This window comes from Arachis hypogaea, chromosome 9, assembly GCF_003086295.3.
Source record: "Arachis hypogaea cultivar Tifrunner chromosome 9, arahy.Tifrunner.gnm2.J5K5, whole genome shotgun sequence".
NCBI lineage: Eukaryota > Viridiplantae > Streptophyta > Magnoliopsida > Fabales > Fabaceae > Arachis > Arachis hypogaea.
The window spans coordinates 116,184,719-116,196,738 of record NC_092044.1 but is presented as its reverse complement, the minus strand read 5'-3'; the positions used below and the strand labels follow the sequence as shown (position 1 = coordinate 116,196,738).

At 33.6% G+C, this 12,020-nt stretch overlaps 1 protein-coding gene and 1 long non-coding RNA gene across 2 annotated transcripts; both read left to right on the top strand.

Moving 5' to 3' along the window:
* The first annotated feature begins 3,174 nt into the window (after positions 1-3,174).
* LOC140175390 (uncharacterized) lies at positions 3,175-4,008 on the top strand. The gene is made up of 2 exons (XR_011866125.1): positions 3,175-3,406; positions 3,528-4,008. It is a non-coding gene; the product is annotated as an uncharacterized lncRNA (long non-coding RNA).
* Positions 4,009-4,204: 196 nt separating this feature from the next.
* LOC112712380 (inositol transporter 1) lies at positions 4,205-6,965 on the top strand. Its single transcript, XM_025765259.3, has 4 exons — positions 4,205-5,151; positions 5,231-5,338; positions 5,432-5,620; positions 6,058-6,965. The coding sequence occupies exons 1-4, from the start codon at positions 4,594-4,596 to the stop codon at positions 6,688-6,690; spliced, it is 1,488 nt and encodes a 495-aa protein (XP_025621044.1). The 5' UTR covers positions 4,205-4,593; the 3' UTR covers positions 6,691-6,965.
* Positions 6,966-12,020: the final 5,055 nt, after the last annotated feature.

Sequence of the window (12,020 nt, the reverse complement as noted above, 5' to 3'; positions counted from 1 at the left end):
AATTGAACATGTTATAAGCATAATTATAAATATAATAATAAAATAATAATATTATAGCACATTGTGCGGTTTGGATTGAATTGGATCGGTTATAAAAAGTAGATCTGAAATCCGATCCGATCCAGCGGTTTGCAAAAAATAGAATCCAATCAAATCCGAATTAATACGGTTTTAATCAGTTTCGGTTTGAATTGAATTAGATGAACAGTTTAATTTGAGTCGGTTTGAATTTAAACACCCCTATCATTACTGAATTTCCAGTCCAAATTATTGCATGCAAGATACAATTTAACTCGGGGATTAATAACTACTCATTTTGTGAATCCATTAAATCTATTATGATAGACAAAGTGTAGTAAAAGAGGAAAAGGATAAAGGATAATGTCACTCCAATATCATGTGATTTGTATTAAGAGTAATAGAGAAATTTTTCATATACAAGCATTTTTTTATACAAGTCTTTACAAGTTATTATATTAGCGCGCTTGAACGTTACTGCACGTTCTTCTTCCTCTTCCTCTTCTTCTTCTTTTCTTTCGTTTCTTACTTTCTCTTTCTCCTTCTTCAACCGTTACTGCACAATTTCACTGCACCGTCTTCTTCTTCTTGCTGCACATTCTTCTTCCTCTTCCTCCTCTTCTTCTTCTTCTTTTCTTTCGTTTTTTGCCTTCTCTTTCTCCTTCTTCATTTACGTGCTTTTCTCTTTGTTTTCTTTTTTCGTTATTCTTGATTTCCATTATTTTTTGATATCAAGCTCTGAAATCATTTTTGAAGAAGAAGAAGCAGCAAAATATGAGGAGGAGAAAGAGAAAGAGTTCTGAATTATGCATAAAGTGTCCTTTAGGTGTATTTTCTATAATCGTTTGGGTGTATTTTCTATAATCGTTTGGGTGTATTTCTGAAGTTTCATTATTTTCAAAACGATTTCAAAGCTTGATTTCAGAAACCATGAAAATCGAAAAAAAGAAGTAAGAATACCAGTAATAAACGAGTAAAACAACTAATGAAAAGGCAAAGAGAATAACGAAGAAATATCGTTTGGGTGTATTTTCTATAATCGTTTGGGTGTATTTTCTATAATCATTTGGGTGTATTTCTGAAGTTCTATTATTTTCAAAACGATTTCAAAGTTTGATTTCGGAAACCATGAAAATCGAAAAAAAAGAAGTAAGAATACCAGTAATAAACGAGTAAAACAACTAATGAAAAGGCAAAGAGAATAACGAAGAAATATCGTTTGGGTGTATTTTCTATAATCGTTTGGGTGTATTTTCTATAATCGTTTGGGTGTATTTCTGAAGTTCTATTATTTTCAAAACGATTTCAAAGTTTGATTTCAGAAACCATGAAAATCGAAAAAAAAAGCAAGAATACCAGTAATAAATGCAAGTAAAACAACTAATGAAAAGGCAAAGAGAATAACGAAGAAATATCGTTTGGGTGTATTTTCTATAATCGTTTAGGTGTATTTTCTATAATCGTTTGGGTGTATTTCTGAAGTTCCATTATCTTCAAAACGATTTCAAAGCTTGATTTCAGAAACCATGAAAATCGAAAAAAAACGAAGCAAGAATACCAGTAATAAACGCAAATAAAACAACTAATGAAAAGGCAAAGAGAATAACGAAGAAATACATGGAGGAGGAGGAAGAAGAAGAAGAAGGAGAAGAAGAAGAAGAGGAAGAGGAAGATGAGTTGTTCATAATCCACGGTGAGTGAAGAAGAAGAAGAAGAAAAAGAGGAAGAGGAAGAGGAAGAGGAAGATGAGTTGTTCATAATCCACGGTGAGTGAAGAAGAAGAAGAGGAAGAGGAAGAGGAAGAGGAAGAGGAAGAGGAAGATGAGTTTTTCATAATTCACGGTGAGTGAAGAAGAAGAAGAAGAAGAAAGAGGAAGAGGAAGAGGAAGAGGAAGAGGAGTCGTTCATAATTCACGGTGAGTGAAGAAGAAGAAGAAAGAGGAAGAGGAAGAGGAAGAGGAAGAGGAGTCGTTCATAATTCACGGTGAGTGTAGCGCTTTGGAAACTAAATAACGCATTAAAAGACTCTAATGTGGAGCAACTTGTAAAACTTGTAAGTCAAAAAGACTTGTATGTGTAGCAAGCCTCTTAAGAATATTATTAATCTGGAAATGACAAAACTCACTTTCTAGTAGTAAACATGTTGTAACATTCAAATTACACATGAAAAATTATAAACAATAAACATGTTTATGGCATTTTCAGTTTCATATAACAATAACTTGATATAAAATATTTTATTGAAAACAAACAGATCACGCTATTATGAGAATGAGTAAGTAAACCTATTCAAAACCACTAAACATATCTTTGTTACCTTATTTTATCAAGAATATTATTTACAAACTAAATTAATTATTATATATAAATACATATATAATTTAATTTATGAAAAAATGTCAAATTGATTTTTTGGTCTACGGAACATTTAAGTCCTTCAAGATTTAAAAATACATTTAAATTCTTGATTTTTTTAAAATTTGGACATATCAATTCCCTAGTTTAATTTGTCCAATTTCAAAAACTTTTTTACGTGTGCATTCATATCAACTAAGTCAGTACAACAAGAATTACGTCTGATTTTTTAGACCCATAAAAAATCGATATGTTCAAATTTTAAATCCTAAAAGATCAAAGATGTATTTATCCTTTTTTCTTAACTTATTTGTAGTATATATTTTATATTGGTGCCGTCAATAACAAATGTATGGAAGCTGTGGCTAAGGTGCGCAAGACAGAATAGCTAATCCAAGAAAGACACCTGAAATGTGTAAGATAGAAAACCAAAAGCAGTTAACTCTAGTAATCACAGTAAATTCCATAATGAAAGTGTGGTAAATGTTCTCCATCACTTAATCAAATTAATTAACAAACGGAACAAATCAGTAAATATTGGGATAGAAGATGTTAAAAACATCTTTTTATAAAGTGTATTGTATTAAAAATATGTTTTATTTGTTTTGCTAAGTTTTGAAAAAAATAACACTTTTATAATTATCAAATTAAACCTTACAATTCATCATTTAATAAAAAAGAAAAAAATACATCTTTATATAAAGATAATGATAAAATCTTTATGAATATCCACCAACATTGAAAGTGCAATGCACACGAATTTTGGGTAAAAACGATGGAGTAATAGTGTCCAACCACGAAGGCTATAAAAGTTTCTGGTGGATTGTTCCTGTATAAGCCGACAGCCCTATTCGTGAGAGAAGTTGAAATTGAGAGTAAAAATGGAGGTGGTGGAGCCGTGGACGGCGTGGCCTCCTGGTAGCTTCTTCTTGTGCCGCTAAATGGGGATCGACTCTGTCACCACTAAGCACAATCTCTTCCTTTCAATCATACTCCAATCGGAAGACAGCTGCGTCACTCTTCTTCGTCCCTGGTAGCTTCTGCTTGTGCCACTTTGATGTCGTAATTCGATGTCAGAGTCATCATTTTCCAGATTGAAAACATACAACTAGTTAATTTTCAAAATGATTAAAATTCCATTTTTTTAAGGTAAGGTTGTTGAAAAAGTTGCGTGGAGAGCCCATTCCTAACAACTCTTTGCGGCAGGCTTCTTTGAGGACGCAGCCAGTGGAGAAATCCGATCGGAGGGCGCAGCAGCATCCTCATTCATTCCAGATTCAAAAAACATGGGAGATTGCGTCGGGAAGTGTTCTGCGATAATGACCATAGAGAACTCTCTCTTGCATGATGAACCAGGAACTAGGAGAAGAGACGAGGATTTGGAAATGGGTGGGTGGAGTTGTGGGATCCGGGTAGAGTTAATGGACTTAGCCTTTCACAAAAAAAAATATCTCATTTATTTTCTTCCATTCAAAAATCAGATACATTATGATAAAAAAAAATCAGATACATTCATTTTTCTTTCGTGTTTTTTTTTTGGACATCAAGCCTTATTTTTGATAGGCAAAATTTCCAAATTGTCCTTACAATAAACAAGTCAAAGTTAATTACAATGCTTTCAGTGACATTGATCCACTTCCCTATTGCCAAGTGTCTGCAGTCTACACACTATTACCAGTCAAAGTTTAATCATTTTTAACCATCTTATCCCAAACTATAACAGAATTCACTTTCTATTATATTTTAATATATATTTTATATTAATAATTAATTTTAATATACACCTAATATAATTATAATAGAATAATTTTGATTCGAAACGAGGACATTCAATTCAATTAATTTTCTTGAGTTTGACCAGTTGGTTAATTGTTACAAGAAAATAAAGAAAACTTAAGAGACTGAAATGTAGTGTTTCGATCATTCTTATTCTTAGAAGGAGAAATTCTTTCACTCTTATCCAGTTTGAAGGTTCGAGTCAGAGACTCATAGTCCCAGTCCCACCACTTTTTTTATTGTAAGCCGTGAAATGTTGAACGATTAGTTATAGTGACAAAATCATCAAGTTGACGGTTATGATAATATAATTGAGATTAGAACGAAAGGAAGGAAGGATGGCGCTGAGTCAGCATTTTAGTTGTTCCCATCGTACACATACACTGCTGTCACCTCTGGTATGCGCTAAACATTCATTTCTGTTTTCCTTTCTAACCAAACACCATGACCATATCCATCTCCACTCCCGGACCGGGAAGCTCCGGTTATCTAGATATGTACCCTGAAAGGAAGGTCTCCGCCTTCAAGAATCCATACATTCTCGGCCTCACCGCCGTCGCCAGCATTGGCGGCCTCCTCTTCGGCTACGACACCGGCGTCATTTCCGGCGCCCTTCTGTACATCAAAGACGATTTTGAACAGGTCAAACAAAGTAACTTCCTACAAGAAACAATCGTCAGCATGGCAGTTGCAGGTGCGATTCTTGGCGCAGCAGCAGGCGGTTGGATCAACGATGCGTACGGACGAAAGAGAGCAACTCTGACAGCAGATGTTATCTTTACAGTTGGAGCAGTTGTCATGGCCTTCGCACCAGATCCTTACATTCTCATAATCGGACGCCTTCTCGTCGGTCTCGGCGTCGGCGTCGCCTCTGTAACCGCTCCCGTTTACATCGCAGAATTGTCGCCTTCGGAAATAAGAGGAAGTCTTGTAAGCACAAATGTGCTTATGATAACTGGTGGACAGTTCCTTTCTTACCTCATAAACCTTGCTTTCACACAGGTAGCTACTTTAATTTCATTCTTTATCCTTTCATTTCTTTCTTTGCTGTATTGTTTTCACTGATCAAAATATAGAAAAGGTTCCTGGCACGTGGCGCTGGATGCTCGGAGTTTCAGGTGTGCCAGCTGTGATTCAGTTTTGCCTCATGCTCTTCCTGCCTGAATCCCCAAGATGGCTATTTATCAAGGTCTCGGAATAATTTTCTTACATTTTGACTTCATAAGAAGCTCTTGTTTAACGTTTTAAAGCTTTTTGAGTTGGTTCTCATGTGTGTGTGCAGAACAGGGAAAAGGAAGCCATTGATGTGCTTGCAAATATCTACGATGTTGCTCGGTTGGAGGACGAAATTGCTTCGCTTTCTGTTCAATCGGAGGAGGAGGACCGTCACAAAAGAAAGGATATCAGATTCTGGGATGTTTTTAAGTCTAAAGAGATCCGATTAGCATTCCTTGCTGGAGGTGGACTTCAGGTAATAAGAGCTGAGCAAGTTAATAAACCTATTCATTTTTCTTCAAATACAAGGCTAATGTTGAGCTTATAGGAAACTATGATCACTGTGAAATATGCTTGAGTTATGCTTGTAGATATGAAACCATGACAATTCTGATGACATTTTAGAGATATATTCATTCATACCTTCTCCTATCAACTTTAAGTTTTTAGGAGTAATGGTTTTAATAAAACTTAAACACTTCATATTTGCAGTGAATAGAAGTCTAATTGTATTATTTGAGAACAAAATGCTTAAGATGCTTGTTCTCACACATATTGCAAGTGTGCAGAGATATAAAAAGAAAAATGAGCAGATCCCTCTTCTTTATTCTATGTACTATTTAAATATGTATGCGAGTGTTTCTCAAATAAACTAGTTATTCTTAACCAAGCATATGATGGTTGATTGTGCAGGCTTTTCAGCAGTTTACAGGCATTAACACAGTAATGTACTACAGCCCAACGATTGTGCAAATGGCTGGCTTCCGCTCTAATGAGTTAGCTCTTCTTCTATCCCTCATAGTTGCCGGCTTGAATGCTTGCGGCACCATTCTTGGCATTTACCTTATCGACCACGCAGGGCGAAGAAAACTGTCCCTCTATAGCTTAGCAGGAGTAATAGTATCACTGATCATCCTGTCCATTTCATTTTTCAAGCAATCATCTGAAAATGCTTTGTATGGATGGCTTGCGGTTCTAGGATTGGCCCTGTATATTGCATTCTTCTCACCGGGGATGGGGACTGTGCCTTGGACAGTAAACTCAGAGATATATCCCGAACAATACCGAGGAATTTGCGGCGGCATGTCTGCAACTGTCAATTGGGTTTCCAATTTGATTGTAGCAGAGTCATTTCTATCAGTTGCTCAAGGTGCAGGAACTGGTCCTACTTTCTTGATCATTGCAGGCATAGCTGTGCTTGCGTTTCTCTTTGTGCTTGTTTTTGTTCCTGAAACCAAAGGGTTGACGTTTGATGAAGTGGAGATTTTGTGGAAGGATAGAGCTTGGGGCAAGAATCCTCGCACTCAGAGCCTTCTTGAATCTTGAGCATGCAAATGGATCCTAGTTCTACTATGATTAGAATGCATGCAACCTTTTTTGTACAATGCATTAGCAGTCAATTTGTTATATGTTGTAATATATTCATGTTCCTTATTCCATTCGTTTTGAATAATGTTCAAGTCAACATTCAATATCAGTAGTAGTATTGAAGCATTCAATTCAGTTCATGAGTTGTTATATATGAAAGGAAAAACTCAATCTCAACTTTTGAGAATCTGTGACTGATGAAATATTTGTATAGAAGATAACACATTTTTCAATTATAGATCCGTTTATATTAACCTCATCTATTCATTACTATGGAATTAGTGTGAACAAAGGATTAGTCATGAATTTAGACTAAGTTCGGTTAAATTAATTCAACCTGCTTTAATATCTATCAAAATTTTTTAAAATGAAAAAATTAGTAAAATAATAAAATAAGTAGTTAATCACTCTTTAAATTAAGATACTAAAACTTATATAATAAAAAATAAAAAATTATATATTTAATAGTAATTAATCTCTCATTTTATTATTTTATTATTTTTTTATTTTAAAAGATTTAAATTTTTTTTAATATATATCTTGATCAAGTTAATTTTAGAGAAATGTCATTGGATCATTATAAAAGACACCCTAAACCTTTTACCAATAAAATATTAAAAATTGAAAAACTATTATAGTTCATACTTTTAATAAATAAATTTTTTGGTAGAATAATAATATTAATATGAGTTATGCTGAATATGCACAAAAAAATGTTAATAAAATGTACTATTTAACTACATCTCATAACATCAGCTAATATATAGGTGTGCATTTATCTGATTTTCCAAGATAGAGGATTGCATTGCGCCATTGCCTTTCTGTATTGGTCCATAGTCCAAAGTTGATTAATGTTTGGGTTACTCTTTCATTTGTGCATCATCCATGATGTAATGAAGTGAATTATTTTGCAATTGAAAGACTGAAATTAAAGCACGTGGTGCTCTCCTGCTCTGTGTATTGGTAGGGAATAAAACACGTTGCCCACTCTATTGTGACTTGTCTCTACCATGCCGTTGGTGCCTTTAATTTGCTCTCAAAACACTTTTCTTTTCTATCCTTTTCAATAACAGCTAGCAACCTCAATTTTTTGTCATTCAAATCCTTATAAAATTCACTAAAAAGGTTGTATTAAGATTCATATTTAGGGCTTGCTGTTTGAGTTGAGATGAGCCAGTTAAAGTTTAATTCACAAAAATTGAATTGGATTATAATTTGATTCAATAACAACCAAATTTATTTATAGTATTTTTTATCATAATTATATTTAAGGATAGTATGGGGAGCCAATATACAATGCGTACAATGGAGGTTTAGGGAATATTAGAGATATAACCATTAATGTTACCCTTTTTCATTAGCGTAAGCCTCTGAAATGAATGGTTTCATGACATGGTATTAAAGTTCTAGATCTAAAAGGTCAAGAGTTTGATTCTTGGTGAATTCCAAATTAACTACAAATAAATCATTGTCTCTCTATCGAGACTCATTTATTTATATTTAAAATTATGTTAGATATGTTCATTTAAAATGATATATTATTATAAATAATTAAAATAAATAAAATATCCAGTTATAATTTTATATCGAATTTGGTTCACAAAGTTCATGAATTTAGTTTATCAAAGTATTAACAACTCGAATTCGAACTTACTCCAGAGTTATCTTGATTTACTTCTAGCCTTATATGATGGATTCACTAAAGGTTTATGTTTATCTACCGTATGATGAATAAAATCATTTATAATCTGATGTAGATTAATTGGCTGGAGATACATGAATAAACTTCGTTGTATCATATATGCATGTATATTCTGCTGTAAGCAATCTTGATCTTTGATTATTTATCGATCAATAAAATTGGTATACTTGCACAACTTAAAGAAGTCGTACCCATCTTGTGCCATGCATGTATAAGAATAAATTTCAGTATAATAACATAGCCATCAAAATATGTAAATACTAAATAACACACGCAGTCTTCTTAACTACGTCCACTGATGAAATGACAGTTTAATTGAATTATTTTTCGTTGTAACAACGTGCAGAAATCCTCCTGTAGTTGCAAAATTAGATTCTTGCGTTGAAATTATATTAGTTGTCATAAATTATTACACCTAAGTAGTAAATATATATTTGAGTTTTTCCTATATATGATAAATAATAGCAAAACTTTGATGGTTACATTAATTCAAACTTCAATGATCAGTTAGTCTCTATACTTCTCAAAGAGAAAGATTATTTCATGTAATAAATGTTAGATATTTTATAAAATCAGTAATTTACGTACCTTTAGTCATTGTTAATAAATTTTTTGATTTAATTTAAAATTTCTAATTCTTGAATCATAAAAAGTTAGATGGAATTAAGGTGTATTTTTTTTTTTGTTCTAATGATCAGAATTAGAGACCCAAACTTTATAAAGTTTATGATAAACAGTCTATTTTTTCCATCAAAGAATAGACTAACTGTCAATATAATAATGAATAATTACAACACTACTCAAATTAATTTCTATATTAACAAATTAGACCACAATTAGAATAAAAATTCTAACATTCTCCCACTTGGTCCAACATTTGTTACGTATAGTTTGTAATTACATACTATACTTAAACAGTTAAGACAAATTACACGAATCATAGCGGTAGGTTCTCATTAATCGAGTATTACCTTCTATGTATTACAATGTAACATCTCCTAATTGAATAAACTCTTTTGTGGTATTTCTGTAGGAATAAGCCCAATGCTTGTTCTAGGTCCTTCACTGAATTTTATTTGTCATTCTCAATCATGTATGCGCATTATACTGACCAAATGAAAAACAAAAATAATAGGAATTTCATATCCAAATATGTCATATAATATGACATAAGTCATATAAGTGACGTTACAGAACATAAACCCATACTAGTGATATGATCCTTAAACAATTCTGGTGGCATGCCTTTTGTCAAAGGATCAGCTATCATCTGTTTAGTACTAATATGCTCTATATGTACCTCATTAGACCTAATTCGGCCTTTAATGGCTAAGTACTTAGTATCGATGTGCTTACTTCGACTACTATTTCTATTATTCTTAGCCATAAATACAGCAGCTGAATTGTCACAATATATTCTCAATAGCCTAGAGATACAATCCATAATCTTAAACCCAGAGATGAAATTCCTTAACCAAACACCTTGTGATGTAGCCTCAAAATAAGCAATAAACTCGGCTTCCATGGTAGAAGTGGCTACAAGTGATTGTTTCGCACTCTTTCAAGATACTGCTCCATCAGCAAGCATAAAGATGTATCCTGACGTTGACTTCCTAGAATTGTTTATATGTAAGCATGAAGTCCTTGGTCCCTTGAAGGTACCTTAAGACCTTCTTTGTAGCTCTCCAATGGATAATTTATGGATTACTTTGATATCTTCCTAACATGCTAACAGCAAAAGCAATGTCATGTCTTATACAGACCTGAGCATACATTAGGCTTCCAACGGCTGAAGCATAAGAAATATTTTGCATCTGTTTCTTTTCAAGTTCATTTTTGGGACATTGATCTAAGCAGAATTTGTCACTTTTCACAATAGGTGCAACACTTGGTGAACAATTTTGCATTTTAAACCTCTCAAGAACTTTATTAATATAGGCTTCTTGAGATAAACCTAAAATTCCTTTATGTTTATCTCTATGAATCTTTATACCAATGACATAAGATGCATCACACATATCTTTCATATCAAAATGTCTAAAGAAAAATTGTTTCACTTCAGGTAACAACCCTAAATCATTTGTTGCAAGCAAAATATAATCTACATATAAGATGAGAAATATGATCTTACTCCCACTAACCTTGTGATATATACATTGATCAGAAATATTCTCAATGAACCCAAATGAAGAAATCACATTGTGAAACTTCAAATACCACCGTCGGGAAGCCTGCTTAAGACCATACATTGCTCTCTTAAGCTTGCAAACTAACTCCTTATCAGCACTTGAGATAAACCCTTCGGGTTGTCTCATATAGACCTCTTCTTCCAAATCTCCATTAAGGAATGTCGTTTTCACATCCATTTGATGCAATTTCATGTCAAAGTGTGCTACCAATGCCATAATGATGCGGAAAGAGTCTTTCTTTGAAACAGGAGAAAAGGTTTTCCTGTAGTCAACTCATTTCCTTTGAGTAAATCCTTTGGCAACAAGTCGAGGCTTGTAGCGCTCAATATTACCTGATGAATCCTTCTTGGTTTTAAAGATTCATTTACAGCCAATGGTCTTTTTCCCATTAGGCAATTCTACAAGATCCCAAACTTGGTTATCCGCCATAGAATTCATTTCATCCTTCATAGCATCTAGCCATAAATTAGAATTACGACTTTTCATTGCTTGTGAAAACGTTGTTGGGTCATTTTCATAACAAACATCATAGTCAGACTCAGCAAGATACACTACATAGTCACTAGAAATTACAGACTTTCTTATTCTTGTTGATCTTCTTAATGTTACATCATCAACCTCTTGTAAAGGTAGTGGCATAACAGGTTCTCCCTCTTCATGAAGTTGCTCTTGAGCAATATGTTCTTGAACAACATTTTCATTATGAAGAATTTGATCCTCCACCATATGATCTACTTGAACATTATCTTCATGATGTGGAACATCAGTAATAGGTTGTTCTACATTGACCCTATCTGTATAGGCATTGTATTGAACAATCACTCTTATACATGGAGAGGTTTGACAAACATTATCATTCTCAACAACTTTAAGAGGATAATTTCTCCCACTTTCCACATCATGCTCTAAAAACCTTATATTTCTAGATTCAACTATTTTACTAGAATGGGAGGGACAATAAAATCTAAATCCTTAGACTTTTCTGCATAGCCGATAAAATAGGCACTTATCGTCCTTGGGTCCAATTTTCTTTCTTGTGGATTATAAACCCGAATTTCAGCAGGACAACCCCAAATGCGTATATGATTTAAACTAGGTTTCCAACCTTTCCATAGCTCAAATGGCGTTTTAGAAACTGCCTTTGTTGGAACTCTATTTAATATATACGCAGCTGTTTTAAGGGCTTCACTCCACAAGGATAAAGGAAGATTGGAGTTGATAAGCATACTCCTCACGATATCCAGCAAAGCATATTTCTTCTTTTAGCTACACCATTTTGATCTGGTGTGCCAGGCATGGTGCATTGTGCCACAATACCATGCTCTTGAAGATACTTTGCAAATAGACCATGTGCTTGTCCACTTCCAGTATATCTCCCATAGAATTCTCCACCTCTA